The following is an 18,926-nucleotide window of genomic DNA, read 5'->3' as shown; positions in this document are numbered from 1 at the left end:
AAAATATTTCTTTAATGGCGTTCGTCTGCTCGATCAAGATCAGCAGCTTTTGAAGATAAATTTAACACCTAAAAAAAACAGGAAACGTTTTGCTACTATCTGATGTCAGGTTCTGTATTTGTTGTTATGATCCAGAATGCCTCCAAAATCTAATTCGTTGTTCCTGGGACTGTCTTTAAAAAAAAAGAAAAGAAAGAAGAAGAAACCATCAAATCTGTTGATTTCTGTTGTTTCATTCCTTTCATAACTTTTTTTCAGTCATCCCACTAACAGACTAACAAACAATCAAACTATCACCAGTAAAAACATCGACTCTCTGTAAGGGATGAAACTCCAGCCTTCCTCTTTTTGGGACTTTTGGGCAGTTCACTGCTTCCGCTTTGCTTCTATTAAACTTCCTTTCGGCTTGTCCCGTTCAGGGTCACCACGGCGTATCCTTCTTTTCCCTTTTAGATGAACTCTTATATTTGATTGGCAACGTTTTGTTTTTTTTTTTGTTTTTTTCAGCTTTTCTTTTTTTGCTTTCAGTAATAGCTGCTAATGTGAGCTCTCCCCCCGGGGCTACCAATGTGCTATATTTTAGCATTTAGCATCCATACTGGCCTCACCGGTGCTGTATCTTTCTGGATGTCACCAAACACGCCTCTTTTTCTACACTTCAAATGAATCGCATTTGTTTGCACTGATGTGGGGGGGGGGGGTATTAACAATCCCCTTTTGCCACCGTGGTTAATGAAAGCCCCGTCTTTGAGACAGACTGGATGTTGCTGCGTAAATATCTGCTCTGTTCGGGTCTGAGATACGGCAGTAATCCTTGTGGCTATCCTCAATCCATGGCCTCCGGACTCCATGCAGAGAACAGGCCTAGCTAATAAAGATTGAAGATCCTCGCGCCGTCAAAAACTGTCGAAATAAGGGGGGGGGGTACACGTGGCCCTGGTTGATTAGCTTTAAGCTAGAGGCTCTGTGGGTGTGTGAAGGATTATCCCTTGTTATGAGCTTGTTTTATTGTGAAGAAGTTGACTGTCCTTCTAAAGCAGTTTTTTGTCTCTGCTCCTTTTTTTTTTTTTTAGAACTCTTAATGTTTCGGATCATTTTGACTCGCCGCGGTCATCCAGTTGTTGTGATTTTGCTGTATCTGTCTTGTGCATGGAGCTTTCGTGGATGTCGTCTTGTCTGTCTGCCTCCAGCATGCTCAGACGAGGAGACGCCTGCCCAATGATGTGTGTTTTCTAACAGATCTACCTGTTTTTTGTCTCTTTGTCTCTTGTCTGTATCCAATTCTGGGTATCCTCTGGCTTTTTCTACAGCTGTTCCAAATGCTTTGTACCTAATCTGTTACTCATGAGCTAACAGTGACATCACAGCAACTTTTTTATTTAAAAAAAACTAAAAGAAACAAGTGAATTTGTTGAAATCATACAAAAATGTTAACTTCTATCCGACTGTCTCTAGATTCTTTGAGTAGGGGGATGTGGCCCCTGAAGATTCCAAGTAATGATGTTACACATTCTACATTTCAAGCATAATTATTTTATTGCTTTGTCTTTCATTTTATTTATTTGATTTCATGTTTATTTGACATATTATTAGACTTACTACTGCAGGTTTTTAATGTGACATTTATTATTATTTATTATTCTTTTATTCTATTTTGATCTCCAGTCTTTTTGAACAGAAGGTGTGGAGTTTTTTGACGATGTTTCTGCTCTCTGTCTGCCTTCCCTCTCATTCTCTCCTCCCATGCAGAGATGTTTGTCCGTTTCTCTGTCTCTCTTTCTCTCTCTGTTTCCTGTCTTGTGGCCCTAGGGTATCCTCTTCTTCTCTCTTCCTCCTACATCCAATCTCTAATAGTTTTTATTTCATTTTTTTCTTTACTTTTGAAGCACCTATACTCTCTGAATGGGCCTGGCTCTGTTATATAGCCGTGTTTTTAAATAGATCCATGTGTTTTCTTCTTCCTCGCTCCTCTTCTCTTCCCCCCTTTTTCCCTCCTTCCCCTAAACCCTCTTCTAATCCTCTCTTTATCTCCATTTCCCTGTCTTTTTCCCCTCCTCTCCCTTCCCCCCCTTTTTCTCTTCCTCTTCTGCATTCTGTCTGCACCCTGGTGTGTAGGAGCGACAGACACATGTACATAAGTTTATTAACTTATAAACATGCACATACTACCTCACATATCGCTCTTTTTTGCTCGCACTCGTTCTTTCCCGTTCTGCCTCTTTCATGCTGTCTTGGTGTTCTTTAATTACTGTGTCCAATGATCACTCTGTAAAACACCTGAATGGGTCCAACCCTTGATCCACTTCTGTCCACATCATCATTTGACAACACTGTATCAGTTCTGAATCTTATGTATTGTACAGTATCTTGTTGTACAATGTGGCTGTCCTTTGCTACATTGCCTGTCATTGTCTGGAAGAGAAGCAGAGCTGCCTCTCTCTCTCTTTCTGTCTCTGTCTTCCTCTCTTTCACTTCCACTATCCCTCTATCTGTCTTGTCTCGCTCCTTTCTGTCTCCCTTCAGTTCTCCGTTCTCTTCTTTGTGTTCCTTCACCATTTTTTATCCCTCTTGAGTCGCCCAGGCATGCAAGTGACCTATGAGTTCAGTCTCTCGGTGCATCTCTCCCTAACATAGTACGGCGAGTATGTCAGATGCAGTATTGGAAATAACTCACCATTGAGCCTGTTGATCAATATGCACCCCCCCAATCCCCAACCCCCACCTAACAAAAAGAGTTGCAGAAGGACCACAAGGCATGATGGGGCAATGATGTGAACTAGTTAAACATGTTTAATGTTTCATAAAAACTGTGGGGAGTATAATTAGAAGAATTCAACTATAGTCCAAAGGCTTGTAACTGATTGATTACCAATAAGAAGAGAAACTGACTATAGGTGTCATGTCCTGGTTGAAATAATACTCAAGAGTTTGTCACTATATTATTTTGAGTAGGCAGCTCACTGTGATTGGTTGAGCTCAACACAAGATTTGTGTCTTTCTGTTGGAATCATCAGTACCATAAAGTAATTGGGATTAAACTTAAAATATCCGTTTGTAATTTCTGTAAAAACCCTGAAGTTCATTCTCCCCCTTCCTGTTACCTCTCCTCTCCTTCTCTCTCTTTTTATCTATCTTGCCTTCACTTTGTCTCTCGATCTTGACCTTGCTTTCCACCTTCCTCCTCCTCCTCCTCCTCTCTCTCTCTCTGATTCTCCCTCACTCCCCCTTCTTCTTTTTCTCCACCTTTATTCTCCTCACTCCCTTCCCTACTTTTCTCCTCTTCCCACTTTACCCCCAAACTCCCTCCCCTTTCCTTTTCTACCCTGACTCTCCTCCTTTCCCAGTGCGCCGCGTACCCCCTCGTTTCTCCATCCTCCCTTCCAACCACGAGATCATGCCGGGAGGGAGTGTCAACATCACCTGCGTGGCTGTGGGTTCGCCCATGCCTTATGTCAAGTGGATGCTGGGCACGGAGGATCTGACCCCCGAGGACGAGATGCCGATTGGGCGGAATGTCCTGGAGCTCAATGGCGTCCGGGAGTCGGCTAACTACACCTGCGTCGCCATGAGCAGCCTGGGTATCATCGAAGCCACCGCTCAGGTCCTGGTGAAGAGTAAGAGACTGTAATTACATCTTCCATTGCGGCTATGGTAACTGAAAGATGCATCCGATTGGTGTGGTTTGCTCTGTAATTATGTTGACATCAGGAGAATCGATATTCAACTGTATGTGACTGATATGCAGAGTATGGGATATTAATGACTCTTACACTGTAGATTATATAATCCACTTCTCTAACCCTCAGCTCTGCCAAAGCCTCCTGGCACTCCCATCGTCACGGAAACCACTGCCACCAGTGTGACCATCACCTGGGACTCTGGCAACCCAGACCCTGTCTCCTACTACATCATCCAGTACCGAGCCAAAGGCCCGGACAGCAAATATGAGACGGTGGACAGCATCACCACCACCCGCTACAGCATCGGCGGGCTGTACCCCAACACAGAGTATGAAATCAGGGTGTCCGCCTTCAACAGCATCGGACAGGGGCCCTCCTCCACCCGTGTGGAGGCTCGAACGGGGGAGCAGGCCCCTGCAAGCCCACCCCGAAACGTCCAGGCCCACATTATTTCTCAGAACACAGTGATGGTCCGCTGGGAGGAGCCAGAGGAACCAAATGGCCAGGTGGGACCAGGATTAGAAAACACATACTTTGTTTTATTTTTATTTAAATGTGGTAGTAAAAGCATACAACATCAGGGGGTGTGCATCTCGTAATTGGTGTCATTTTTTTACAGACACAAAAATGCTTTGTTTTTTTTAATATTTCTCATTTCATTAAGTGATTGATTACAAATGACTACCTGTGAATGTGTTTAACGGAGTTTATTCCCTGTAGTCTGATGTTACATCTACCCTCACTCACGATTGACCAACAACATTTCAGAATTGAAAAAGGTCCAAACCTGGTTAGAATGATAAACCCTTAATAAACCTCACCATCAGGAACTTCATTCCAGTCTGCAGCTTTGCAGGAATTGTGTCTTGGCAGAGACTTCCCACTTGTAATTCCCTTGCCACCACCCCACACCCCACCCCCGCCCTCTGATGAAAAAAAAAAGGTAATTGGACTGTCCTTTCTAAGTTAAGAGCCATCTCTCCTGGGGCCTATTTCTTTTCCTAGCCTACCTAGCTGTACAGTAAGTTCATAAAAGTACAAACTGAATTGAGTGCATATGGGGATTAAAACCATTAAGGAGCAATAACCGGAGAGGTGGAGGGTTATGGTGACGCTGTAGCGGTGGGATTATTCTCTGACCTGCCTGTAAATAAATCCCATAGGAAGAGAACAATATGAGGACATCTGCAGTTTGTGTCGAAATTGGTTTGGTCAACCTTAGTGTGAGATTTATTTATCAGGGTTAATGGCACAATAACAGTCCCAGAGACATGAAGACATCATCATGTGACTTCTAACAAACAGTGGAAGAACAAATCCATGGGACTATCTGGACCAGAGTACAAATTCATTCAGAGATGCTGGCCATGCTGTAATACGAATGGATTACCATGGTAACACCTTTCTCCTCCAGGTTAAAGGGTACCGGGTGTACTACACCATGGACCCATCCAAGCCAATGAATGAGTGGCAGATCCACAACGTGCAAGACAGCGTGATCACAACCATTCAGAACCTGGTGACGTCAGAAACCTACACCATCCAGGTCCTGGCCTTCACCTCAGTAGGGGACGGGCCGTTCTCCGACCCAGTCCATGTCAAAGTAATGCCTGGAGGTCAGTGTGTTTCTGTCGGCATCATTTGAGAAGCAATCCACTATGAACATGTTGTAATTACATCTGAAAATATGACTTCTTCGAAATGACTGAATTCCATTTTGCACCTAGAGCAGCTTCAGATGTTACTGAAAAGTAATTAATAATCTTCTTCCAGTACATGAATGGTACAAGATTATGTAAAAGGTTTTTGGCAAATCATCCATCAATTGGTTCATATTATGTTAATTCGTGCAAAATCTTTTTTAATCTCCCTTAAAGTTAAAAGAAATTTGATATTTCTTGTGACATTTCCCATCAAATTAATACGGGGCAAATTTGGGGGAAAAAAACATCCTCAGTTGGAATAGTAGATAATTTTTAATTCAAACCAGTTTTAATTTAATTGTGAAAAATTCACCCTTCTCAAGACTGTGTGACTCAATCAGATTTAATTATTTTTTTATTACTTATCACAAAAATAGCTATAACACAACAACAAAACCAAACCAAAGGTAAAAGCTAAATAGCAGACATATTATGACCTTCAAACAAAATCAGAGTCAAATAAATGAAAAATAAATTAAAGCGGCGGATAAAGCGGAAGAAAATGGATGGATATTTGTTCTATTTGTTCATGTAAATATTTTATGTTTATATACTGGTAGGTATCATCTAACATTAATAATATATACAATATTATTTCAATATTAATAAAACAGTAATATGAATGGAAATAGTCTTTTCTATATAAATATACACATGAGTAGATAATATAAATATAAATCAGTATTACTTTCTGTCCCACCCCCTTCAGTCCCGGGCCAGCCGGGGAAGTTTAAGGTGGGTCGGGTGACAGACACCAGCATCGAGCTGACCTGGGAACCTGCGTACACCAAGGAGGGCATCGTCAACTATGAGCTGCTCTACAAACCTGTCAAGTTTGGCAGTTTGGTAAGACCTCTTCCCTCCATTTTAAAAGTCTGTCTGTCGAGTAGATTTCCGGAGAAGACAGTGGGGTCAGGGAATAATAGATAAAAGGGGAAGTTTCAAAGATTAAGCCGTCCGGTGACAGCCTTCATCTATTTTTCACTTCTAACTCCTTTAATGTCTTCCTTCTCACTGCCCTCATCACACCTCTGGTCCTGTCCTGTGCTCCTCTTTCTTCTCTATAATAGGAGAAGCTGACCTTCGGGCCCAGGAATTCTTACATGGTGGAGGGGCTGAAGGCGAACACGGAGTACTCCTTCTCTCTGGCCGCCATCTCCACCAAAGGCATTGGAGCTTTCACCAACGAGTTGGTGCAGAGGACATCACAAGCGAGTACGTCTCAATTCGTTCCTCCAGAGACACACTCTCAAAGGCCATGGATGTTATTTCTATCATGTTGAGACTTGTACGTCTCCCATGCAGATATTTTGTCCTGGCAGCTCCTATCACTCCCGACCTGCTGAAGCCTGGGATCCAGATTCACATCACTCCATCATTCCTGTGTATCATCCCATCTGTCCGAACCCCTTCCCACCCATCCATCTATGTTTCATGTTTCCTTTCTACTTGTGCTCTGTCTCTAGTTTTCTCAAGCAGCCCCAACATCACGAAAGACGTAGAAGGAGCACCGATTACTGTTTAATGCTTCCTTTTCTTCTCCATCTTCTCACCTTTTCCACTCTATTAAAGTCTAATAACTGTGAAAGGTTGAGCATGTCTGCCAACTTTACTGGCTAGCAGTCGGTGGTGAGGAGCATTTGAAGGGATAGTGATAGATCCCCTACCTTGACAGGTAAGTGTCAGTCGGTCTGTATTTTATCCAGGTTTCCCTTGTCTCCTTTTCTCTCTTTTTGTCTGGCCTGATAACTGATAGTAATCAGAGTCCAAAATGTAAAATGGTATATATGATTTTGAATCTGCTCTTGATACAAAAACACTGTAAAGCTAATAGAGAAAATGGGGCAAGGGAAAGAATTAATATCCATGGTTGAGAAAAGAGCCCCAAGTCCTGCAGAGCACGGCGCTCCATCGCTTCATTGGTAAGTTCCCTACAGTTTTTATAATCGCTCGAAAGACACAAAGGTTTTTAGGTGTTCTTTTTTCACTCTTTACTTTTAAAGAAAGCGAGATCAAGGTGCACCAGCTGAGGAGGTGGAGGGGTGTCCGAGAAAGGAGGAAGGTGCCAGACTATTTCATCCAGCAGAATTCATTTCCCCGGGAGGTTATGTGCGCTTTGTTATCGCCAAGCTTTGGTGCACATCTAGATTGTCCCCCGAGGCCAACAGAACAGTAGCTGTATGGCTGAGTGGGTAGATACTTGAGCCTGTCAGCTGTGACTGTAACACTCCCACACTTTACACATGCCATGCATTCCCGAACTCGACCCAAGACACCTCGGACACACACTCTGTGTTTGTCATTGTATAGGTGGTTTGATATCTGCAGCTCACTTATCACCGCTGATTGTACATTTATCTTTTTAAATCCTCTTTGTCGCTGTGTGAGTTTGTTTCTTCCCTCTGTGAAGCCCAAGACCTTCCCCCCCTATCGGCGTGTGAACTGTCAGACCGCTATATTATCCCAAGGACTCAAGGATTACGCCGCCACGCTGCCGGCGTTGTGTGATGTGCACATTTGTCTGTGCTCTTGTGTGCTGCGCTGTGCATGCTTAAAAAAGGATTGATCTGTTTGTCATTCATTCAGCTGGATCCTGTAATGTCCCATACTATGGTCATAATCATTGGGTATAAGATGCACATTCTCCTTGGATATAATTAAGTTGTCCACTCAGGGTCGATACTCTTGTCCTTGGTTTATTTCATCAAGCTCTGAACTTAGCATTCTGCTTTCATATCATATGCTTGCTCCCCTTTTATCCCAGAGTCATGTTTGTCCTCGTGTTATCTCTTTCAGTTCAGGTTACCTTCGTTTTTATTGTTTCCTTTTTTACCCTTGTTTCACCTCCTACCCTTTGGTTTGTGTTTTCCCTCTCTCTTGTTCTTTCATCCCATTCTCTCGGGTCTCTCCTGAATTTGCCGATTGACCTGCTTGCTCCTTGTCCAATCAGAGCCCTCAGCTGCTCCTGAGGAGGTGTCCTGTGAGAGTGCCAGCTCCAGCTCTCTCAGAGTAAGTTGGAGGCCGCCTCCAATGGAGGGCCGGAATGGTGAGTTGGAAGGTTATGTGCTAAGCTACCAGCGAGTTTCGGGGGCAGGAGGCGGAGGTCAGGACCAGGAGGTGAAGCGACTTCCTATACTGGGCCAACAGGGACAAACAGTGTTACAGGGGCTGGAGAAATGGAGCTGGTACAACATCACCATGGCAGCCTCCACTTCAGTGGGGACGGGACCCAACAGTCCCCCTGTCGTCTGCAGAACTGATGAGGATGGTAAGAACGAGAGCCATACAACAGACCTAATCAGTATTGATTGTTAAGCCTATTATTTACTGGCTAGACTGTTGATCACTTACAGTAATTAATTCTGCATTTGTGTGTGTGTGTGCGTGTGTGTGTGTGTGTGTGTGTGTGCGTTTAGTTCCTGGTGCAGCCCCCCGTCAGGTGGACGTTCAACCACTCAATTCCACGGCACTTCGAGTCACCTGGAGGTCGGTGTTGCCACGGTTACGGCAAGGCCAGATCCGTGGTTACCAGGTGCATTTCAGTCGCACAGAAAGCAGTGACGCACGAAACCTTCCATGGATAAAAGACCTATTATTGGATGAATCCCAGGTGACATCATAGCTGAACGTTTAAATAATTAAAACTTTCCCGCTGTCTCTCTTCATCCTTTGACTCATGGGTCTCATTTGTCTCCTCTGCTGGATAAGATGGAGGAGAATGACTCGACCCAGTATGTGAGTACAGACAAGCCTTCTTAATCTTATTATATATTAAATCTGTAGTATTAAATATATAAGATACGTCCAATACACACAGTTAGCGTTATATAGCTAGAATACATTTTGATTGATGTGTTTTCTGTGACATTTCGATAATTTCCTTCTCCAAAGCATCTGGAACGAAGAGTACTGTCTCATATTTAAAGCAATGAGTTGGTAGGTTTTAATGGTGCTGTCATGGCCTCCCCTCTGCAGGAGCTGGTTTTAAGAGATCTAATAGCAGAAACAAAGTACTCCGTCTCAGTAGCAGCCTACACCACCAAAGGGGATGGAGCGCACAGCAAGGCCAAGCTGGTGCAGACGCTGGGGACTGGTAAGTAAACGCTTAGTATATAGTTTGGCCCAGCGGATTTAGTAACATACTCAAAAATTGATCTCGCAGTAAGGAACACCAGGAACCGGCAGTAAATAACCAGCCAAATCAATTCTATTTCTTGTACAAGATTTACATGATATATGTTTATTTATATATATTACAATTGATTTTCTGTGGCCATGCTGTCGTTTGCAGTGCCCGGTCCACCCTCCCTCTGGGTACATCCCGGATCAGGTCCGTTAGTAGTGGTACGGTGGGTTCCTCCATTGGACCGGTCTGAATCAGGCTTTCATAGCAGAGCGCCCCTGGCAGACATTCAAGGGTACCGACTCCAGTTTGGCCTGAAGAATACGTCTCTACACACCGTAGCGGATTTCACCAGTCGGGAGAAAAACTTCACTGTCGGAAACCTTTCCCCAGGCTCCACCTACATCTTTGTTCTCTCTGCAAAGAGCCCAGCAGGCTATGGAGAAGCAGCGCAAAAGGAAATAACACTTCCAATGTTCCCACCCTCAAGATACCCCAAAATATTAGACTTTTCTAATCCAACTTGCTGCTCCCTCCATTTCTCCTGGCTACCCCTTTCCCCAGAAGACTGCAATGGAGTCATCACAAAGTACACCTTAGCGTACAAAGAGGCTGCAACCCCCAGACCCTCCACTGACCCAGGCACTTTAGCCTTACCAGCCCCCTCTGCTCTCCCGTGGCTGATCACTTTACCAGCGAGTGAGTCCAGCTTCACCATTTTGGGCCTCAATCACAGCACAGCCTACGAGGTCCAACTCAGGGCACACAACAAGGCAGGCCCAGGCCCCTTCAGCCCACCTTTGGTGAGACGAACCCTGGCCTTTGAAACAGGTAGGGCTGGCCTCAGGCCTCAAGAACCCCGCTTGACCTTCTAAGCACTGGTTCAGCTTCATATCTCCCTCCCCCTAATGTGGATTCCCCTCCCAAAGTAAAAAAAAAAGTCTGGACCAGTTCTTACAGGTCAACTCCAACCTGTGCACTTCAGAGAGAGTGACAACAGTGAATTCCAGGGGAACACGAGTGTTCCCCCAATCTCCTCCACTCACCCACTTATACCTTCATCACCCACCCTTCACCACCAGTGGAAGCAGACTGAATGTTAATGGATGTTTGCTTCAAGAGCACTGCTTATCACAACGCCTCAGGTAAAAGTCATCGCAGGGCGCTGGTGCACAGGCCCGAACGTGGAAGGTAAGCGTTCAGTCTGAATTAAGCGAGACCCGATATCTGCTGCTGTATTGACAGGTACGTTTTTTAAAATCTGATAGACCTCCACCGCCACCGTTTTTTCCAAAGCCTTTGCTGCCATGCCGAATTCTGAGTCAGGCAAACACAACCTTACACTGTGGATGTGGCATGTCACATTCCTCAGCCAGTCTGTCTGTTATCTGTTTTAATACTCTTGTCATCCACTGTCCTCTTCACCTGCCCATCCTCCTGGACATCACATAGTCTCCCCCCGGCAACACATCCGACTGATATGTCTTCCATTTTTACAGGTCTTGCAGTGGGAAAGTGAAGAAGCTGATAGTCGGAATAAATACTTCATTGTGAATGATTCTTTTTCTGTGTGTGTTGCAGATGTGCCGAGGAACTTTTCAGTCAATCTGGCCACTAAAACCAGCGTTCTTCTGACTTGGGAGTTTCCAGAGAGCAGCAACCCCTACCGCTTTACTGTATGTACATCATCTGCTGTGTGTACATGTCTGGTGACACACATCAAATTTTGTCAACACAGTGCTATATTTCATGATGTAACATATGCGGGTTTGATTTTAAGACATCCTCTTTACCAGTGCTGCATGTTGGCTATTATGGATTAGTGTAGTGAAGAGTTAGCAGCAACCAGCACTTCCAAAGCTTCTTAATTATCAACTTGTATATTGCATATTGTCTGTGTAGGCTCTCAGTTATCCAGGTCATGGTTATCCAAAGCTGTTTAAATCAATCCACTAGACTTTAAGAAAGTTTCTTGAAGACGTTTCACTTCTCATCCACAATGCTGGCCCTCTTGAGTTAAACAGCTCTGGATATTTTGCGTATTAATTATCTGGATCCAATTTCATGTTGTACAAAAATGTTTGCTATTTTATCGAGAATTTAATGCCTATAATCCAACATGTATCTCTTAATAAAATGACAATCTGTGTGTTTAAGTACAATATCACATCATCAGCATACAGTATATGAATACCTATCTACGTTCTCACTCTTCCTTTGTCCTCTAGGTGGAGTACAACCGACAGAAGATGGAGGTGGATGCTCGTCTGAGAAAGGCAGTTATCCCAAATCTCCAGCCTGATACCAGCTATGACTTTAAGATAACAGCCCCGGAGGGAAACATGGGAGGCCTTCGCCACCGCATCTCTGCCAAGACCTCCCCACCAATCACCATCCGAAGGCCTGAGATTGATCACGCCCGTGACACAGAGACCACAGTCACCATAATCCTGCCGTCCCTGGAGACTCGTACTCCCGTCAAGTAAGATTTAAAGACAGATTAGTTGCTACGGTGTGACGGCCAATTATGGCTCCCACAGACTCTCTGTACTGACAATGAGATGTAGAAGACTGGCTGTAGTACAAGTCGACAATTAAATATGAAAGGTTCCAGCATGTTTGCTTTTGTTGATCAACTTACGTGATGGTGTCTGCTCTCGCAGGAATGTTTATGTCGTTGTGGTTCCGCTGAGGAGAGCCCGCGGCGTCATCAGACACCTCAAGAGCCCAGATGAAATGGACCTTGAGGAGGTGAGAACCACAACAATGACAGCACCTCATGATGTCTGGAAGGAGGAGCCAACCTGTAAACAGACACACACTCCCCTTGCGGAGAACTTCTGGCAATGCTCGGACTTCTTAATTAGAAAGAAGCGATTGGACATTAGTCATAGATACAGTACTGGATCTCTGTCTTTCTGTCTCTCAGCTGTTGAAAGACATCAGTCAAAGGCAGAGGGATTCTCGGCAACAGAAGCAGGTGGACCTGCGCCGGGCTTACATCACAGCCCGTTTCACACCTGCCACCCTGCCGGCCTTCTTCACCCTGGGGGACCAGCTTGACTACGGAGGCTTTGAGAACCGAGCTCTAGACCCGGGTCAGGAGTACGTCTTCTTCATACTGGCAGAGCTCAACTCCACCACCGGGGTACGAAAGCCGCTTTAACACATCTCTTTTTTAATGTATTTGTAACCCCTCCCTCATTCCCAGCTGCCTTTGCTTCTATGCTGCCGACTGTCACTTTACATCATAATCAATATGGCCTCACTGCTAAAACAATAAAATACACGTCAGTCAGAGCGTTGTAAGCAAAAGGTAATAACCTTCACATACCTCCATCGCCATTGCTAATAAAGAATGAGTGTCCCTACTGTGGCAATAGGACTGATATTGCTTTATACGATGCTTGTATGAGAAGGTTTAATATACAACTTGAATTATAATAGATCATATTTTTTATTACATGACTTTTACGAGGAACACTTTTGGCTCAGGGCTCCTCCTCACAAGTCCTACTGAACTCATAAAAAGGTCATTTATTGGGATTGTAAAATAACGCATCATCTGTTTAAGAGATTTTTTGTTTAATGTCACCAAAAATTCTTTGATAAGCTCTCTCTCTCTCACACACACACACACACACACACACACACACACACACACACACACACACACACACACACACACACACACACACACACACACACACACACACACACACACACACACTTTATATATAAATTTAATCCTAGGCAAACTGTGGCCCACAGGCCACATCCAGCCTTTGTATGTCCCTGTGTGGCCCGCATGAGGCCAAGCATAAATTACGTACACACAAATTGCACAAATTATATATATTCTTCTTCTTCTTCTTCTTCTTTTCCTTCCGGCTTTTCCCTTCAGGGATCACCACAGCGAATCAATTTCCTCCATCTAGCCCTGTCCTTTGAATCCTCTTCTCTCACACCAACTACCTTCATGTCTTCCCTCATTACATCCATAAACCTCCTCTTTGGTCTTCCTCTAGGCCTCCTGCCTGGTAGTTCAAAACTCAGCATCCTTCTACCAATATATTCACTATCTCTCCTCTGGACATGTCCAAACCATCTCAGTCTGGCCTCTCTGACTTAAATTAAACACCACAATTTCAAATAGCCTAATATAAATATGGTGTCTGATTATCTTCTGATTATCAGTACCAAGCGATTCAAAATATTTAATTCACTGCCTTTTACAATGGAGCAGAATTAAGTTGTCATTGGTGTGGCCCTCTGACACAATTCATTTCTCATGTGGCCCCTTATAAACATTAATTGCCCACCCCTAATCTAATGCAATCCAGTGAATTAAGAAACTGAATGCACTTTACCACCATGAGTTTATGTTTGAACAACAAAATAAAACAAAAAACAAACTAAAGCTAAAAAAAACATCTTCTGTATTCATTGCAGTTAATTCCGTATTCTCTGAAATAAAACTCCTCCCATTTTTTGCACCGCTTTTATCGAATGTATGTCTGTATGTGTGTCTACAGAAAATGTACGTGGCCAGCCCCTACACCGACCCTGTGATCGCCCCGGACTCTGACCCCCAACCCCTCGATGCGGGGGATGGTCTAATCTGGGTGGTCGGACCTGTTTTGGCCGTGGTCTTCATCATCTGTATTGTTATCGCGATCCTCCTTTATAAAAAGTGAGTGAGACAGATGTTTAGACTTTGAAACTGGTGCTCCATGTAAGAACATGAAGGCGACGCTTCAAGCGTCGCAAGATTGATATCATACCGTCTGTGATTATAAAGCAATGCAGTGGAAGTGGAAGCTTCACCCTGCAAGCGCATGGGATGAATCAACAAGAGACAGCTGGCCACTTTCCTTTAGGTTAAGTTCCCCACTAAACAAACATGACTCATCAGTCTCCTCTAATCGCCTCCTCTGTCCTACACAGCCGCATACATTCCCCTACATCCACCATGTTTGCTAATACAAACATCAAGATGAGCTCTAATTTCAGGAAGTATGACTGCATGTAATCTGGACAACAGCTGACTTCAGGCTTTGTCTGCACAGACGTTATGTGTCCTAATACCTTGGGATGAATTTTTTGATAGTTTTATGTTTCTATGATAAATGACAAAAAAAGATAATGTCAGATTTATTCCGACTGAACGGGTTGCTCCCTCCCCAGACATCTATGAAACATCTGACCTCTACTGTGATATCTGCTGCAAACTATCAAGCTTTTGAATACTAATGCAAAATATTGATTTACCCCTCTAAAAATCTGTCTGTTTCCTCCCTTTTCCTCCTCTAATTATTCCCTCCTTGCTCATGGTTTCCTGGAAGCAGCAAACCTGACAGGTAAGATTCAACCAATGTCTAGCTCTTTGTTCATTTTAACCCACAGTAATTAAACAACACCAAATGCTGTGCAGGGAGTTTGTACAAAGCTATAAAACAACATTTCTGCTAATAAACTATTCATTCAATTCAAGGAGCTACAATAATGATGCTGGTAGCGAGTCTCATGTTATGTCTCTGGTTGTTTGCGTACACTAATTGCTCATCTGACTGACTGGTGTCGGCGCAGCAAGCGCAAGGACTCTGAACCTGGAACCAAGAGCCTTTTGAGCAACGCAGAGATGATGGCTCATCACCCAACGGATCCAGTGGAGATGAGACGCATCAACTTCCAGACTCCTGGTAGGAAGCGTATACCCACACCCAGGCGCCCCATTCGGAATTTACATAATAAAGTACTCTTCCCATCGCTCGTCATTTTATTTTGAAATATTCATGACACTAATTATAACTTCTGTGAGATTATGCAGACAAGATTGTGAAAGCCCTCCTCTGCCTCTCAAGAAGCTCATACCTGGCAGCTTCAGATCAAAATGGTCACTATACTCAGGTAGCGGTTCGGGCTTAGTCACCGGATGAGTCATAAAAGTGTGACAAAATCGGATCATCTCCAGCTCGCCCACATTCCACATGCCAGGCTTCAGATAGCATATCAGAACAGACAGCCGCCGAGGCAGAGCACTCCCTTCTTTCCACAAGAAGCGTTTCTATTTATGTGCATCACCTGCATATAGAACCTTTCTCTTTCACAACATGCACGTAGAAGTTGGATGAGTTCATAACTTATGGTGTAGAGAAGGAGACGAATGTATTCCTGAATCACGGCAATACGTAACTCTTTAAATGACCGCTCCGAGCGTAGCTGTGGATTCACAGCTCTTCCCTTCTCCACCCAACCCTTCGCCACGTTTCATGGAAATCTTTTACAAACGACGAAGGCCGACACATACAGAAAAAACAGGCGATGACACGTTTTATCACATCTACGGACGAAGGTCTGTCACGTCTTCGTACGTTTTCCTGAGAACCAAAGTGACACCCACAGAATGAGCTCAGCTCCTCTATCATTTTTACTCTCACGCGGTTTCGACCTTCAAACACACTCCTCCTCTCAGGAGATTTGTGCTCTTGAGACGCTCAGAACTGAACGCTCTCCGCTTGCTTTACGCTTCTAGAAATGCGTAGAATGCATTGTGACTGGAATGGATTGTGTTTATTGTGACCAAATCGCTGGTTCATTGTTGTGGTTGTTTCTTTTTTTTCTTCTTTTGAATGGACAATAGTTTGCTTCCTTTCTACAACTGTGAAAGAAATAAAGAACTGTAGGAGGCCGAGGTTGCTTCTATTGTGTGTGTGCGTAACCTGCCTAATTAGTGTTCTGTCTGAGTTTGTTTTCTCGCAGTCGTTGCTCTTCTGATCACAGTGAAAGCAATTTATCAAAGAAAAACAATTTGCAAAAACAAACAAGACTCGCCTCACTTTGTCCTCGCGCATGGATCAAAATTGATTTTCTGCCTCGTCGTGTTCCTTAATGATACATGATTTTCCCCGCTTGTGTAATTATCTTCACATCTTTACATAAGAGAAATGTTTGAACTGCTGTAATTAAGTTATTCAGATGACCTCTGACCCCTCGCCCCAATGCCGCTCTGGCCCCTTTTTTTGTGCAGGGATGATGAGCCATCCCCCGATCCCCATCAGCGAGCTGGCCGAGCACATCGAGCTGCTGAAAGCCAACGACAACCTGAGACTGTCCCAGGAGTACGAGGTGAAAACACACCAGACTTCCGTACGAGTAAACACATGACATCATCGTTCGGAGATGTTAAGCCCCTTAAGCCTCGCTTCGTAAAATTTTATTTAAGATCCGTATCTCTTTGTGCCGATTGTGTGTTCATGATTTATTCAACGCTCCAATTTATTTCTGCTACATGTCTGCATTAAGGAACACTCTGCTTCCATTAGCCTCAAATGCACTACAGATTACGCCTCCGCATGCTTTAATGCGTTCATCTCTGCTGCTTCTCTCCCCCCACCAATACCAGTCCATCGACCCGAGTCAGCAGTTCACTTGGGAGCATTCGAACCTGGAGGTCAACAAGCCCAAGAACCGCTACGCTAACGTGATAGCATACGACCACACCAGGGTCATCCTGGCGCCCATGGATGGTGAGGATTCAACCGGGGGAGAACAGGAAGTTAGGAGATGCTGATAGAGGCTGAAAGAATGTGTATCGGGTGGGGGGGGGGTGGTGCGGGTTTCACAGACCGTCTGTGTGCAGTGATTTGAGACTGACAAACAGCACAGGTGCGTTCAAGTGAATCCAGCACTCCTGCAGATCTAGGCGGGGGGAGAACGGGTTTGATCAGGAGTTCATGAATTTACACCCACAGACTCTTGTTTGTTTGTCACCCAAACAGCCGTCTGTCGGAAGCCACGGCCGCCGGAAGCTAACGCAATTTGTTATCGAGTTTGATGCCATACATTTATAATGTTGCTCGTGCAGATTGCACTCCAGCCACAGCCTTGTATCTATCTCAACAGCAGGCATCCTGGGGAGCGACTACATCAACGCCAACTACATTGACGGCTACCGGAAGCAGAACGCCTACATCGCTACCCAGGGGCCATTGGCGGAAACGTTTGGAGACTTTTGGAGGATGGTGTGGGAACAGCGCGCCGCCTCCGTCGTCATGATGACGCGCCTGGAGGAGAAGTCACGGGTAAGAAACCTGTCGTCACCGACATCAGGTCAATCCGATCAGGGAGCTGATTGACGACTCTGCCTTCGAACTGAATCCTGAATCTATAGGAAGTTTGTTTGACAAACAGAAAGGCTAGAAATACAACTATAATCAGAGCAGCTGATCGGTCTATGGCATATTGTGTCAAACTCAAGGCCCGCGGGCCAAATGTGGCCCACCACATCATTTTACAACATAATACGTCAGAGTGTCAGAGGTCAACATTGCTTTTGACAAAATCTACATTTCCCAGAATGCAGTTAATAAAGCCGACTAACTTTGACAAAAACATTTTGAACAAAGTTAATGTCCCAACTTGTGTTTGATGTTATTTTTCTTTATTCACTTCGATAGCTTGATCCTTGATTGATGGAGTTCTGTGGGTTCCTTTCATAACCATAAATTAAAAGGATTCATGTTATAACAGAGAAACAAACAAACATATTTTTCTGTGCAACTACAATGTTTGTAACTTGAATACCAGTAAGTAATAAATTCAGAGTTATTTAATATTAAGGAGTACTTAAATGTATTTTACATTACTTTGAGTTACATTTAATTACATTTATAAGTTACATCTGGCCCTTAGAGGACAGCCTCTATGCTGATGTGGCCCTCGGTGAAAATGAGTTTCACCCCTGGTCTATGGTGATGATGTTGTTGCTCTTCCTCATCTGTGCAGATAAAGTGCGATCAGTACTGGCCCAGTCGAGGCACGGAGACCTACGGGACGATCCAGGTCACCCTGCTGGACACAATGGAACTGGCTACCTTCTGCGTCCGCACCCTGTCCCTGCACAAGGTGAGACGCTCTGCTGCTGCTCCTGTTTTCACTTTCTACCTTCATGCAAGCCCAAATCTGATGCCACTCGCTCATCCTTGAGGCTCCACTGTTATTCCATGTGGACACGGGGAGAGAAGATCAGCCTGGGCTTCACGGAGCGTTCAAAACCTGGGTCATCCTCCCCGCATCTGGCGCGTTGATTTGATCACTGCTGGAAGCAGAGTGTTTTCTTACCACACAGGGATAATGTGTGACTATGGTGGCCTCCTTACAAATACAAACTAGGCCAATTGCAGCCTCCTAGCATCACTTCTCTGGATTTCTTTTGTTGATGTGAAACATCCGGTTAGGAAATCATTCTTTCCAGTCAAGAATAATGTAACTGAATATGCTGCTATGCTAATAAGCAAAGTGTCATTCCATATGAGGATTGACTGGCAGTAATTAGTAAGGAGTCATGATGAATGCAAACATGTCAGGTAGCTTTAATTACTTCATAGATTTTCTTGTGGCAACATTCAATCATGGAAA

The 18,926-nt window shown here is 44.3% G+C and overlaps 1 protein-coding gene across 1 annotated transcript in view; it reads left to right on the top strand.

Moving 5' to 3' along the window:
• The window catches only part of LOC137611959 (receptor-type tyrosine-protein phosphatase S-like), a 58,008-nt gene that overhangs the window by 33,933 nt on the left and 5,149 nt on the right, over positions 1-18,926 (top strand). The window contains exons 7-28 of the mRNA XM_068340190.1: positions 2,116-2,130; positions 3,345-3,614; positions 3,807-4,186; positions 5,095-5,296; positions 6,093-6,229; positions 6,454-6,598; positions 8,334-8,651; positions 8,800-8,993; positions 9,092-9,118; positions 9,359-9,476; positions 9,675-10,337; positions 11,088-11,182; positions 11,735-11,988; positions 12,170-12,257; positions 12,436-12,654; positions 14,042-14,199; positions 14,852-14,866; positions 15,096-15,208; positions 16,537-16,634; positions 16,912-17,035; positions 17,415-17,590; positions 18,294-18,413. Coding sequence (XP_068196291.1) covers positions 2,116-2,130; positions 3,345-3,614; positions 3,807-4,186; positions 5,095-5,296; positions 6,093-6,229; positions 6,454-6,598; positions 8,334-8,651; positions 8,800-8,993; positions 9,092-9,118; positions 9,359-9,476; positions 9,675-10,337; positions 11,088-11,182; positions 11,735-11,988; positions 12,170-12,257; positions 12,436-12,654; positions 14,042-14,199; positions 14,852-14,866; positions 15,096-15,208; positions 16,537-16,634; positions 16,912-17,035; positions 17,415-17,590; positions 18,294-18,413 — 3,929 coding nt within the window. The remainder of the gene's footprint in view (positions 1-2,115; positions 2,131-3,344; positions 3,615-3,806; positions 4,187-5,094; positions 5,297-6,092; positions 6,230-6,453; positions 6,599-8,333; positions 8,652-8,799; positions 8,994-9,091; positions 9,119-9,358; positions 9,477-9,674; positions 10,338-11,087; positions 11,183-11,734; positions 11,989-12,169; positions 12,258-12,435; positions 12,655-14,041; positions 14,200-14,851; positions 14,867-15,095; positions 15,209-16,536; positions 16,635-16,911; positions 17,036-17,414; positions 17,591-18,293; positions 18,414-18,926) is intronic.

The sequence above is a fragment of the Antennarius striatus genome, chromosome 18 (assembly GCF_040054535.1).
Source record: "Antennarius striatus isolate MH-2024 chromosome 18, ASM4005453v1, whole genome shotgun sequence".
Taxonomy (NCBI): domain Eukaryota; kingdom Metazoa; phylum Chordata; class Actinopteri; order Lophiiformes; family Antennariidae; genus Antennarius; species Antennarius striatus.
The sequence above is the reverse complement of the archived record's forward strand: the minus strand, read 5'-3'. Positions and strand labels throughout refer to the sequence as shown.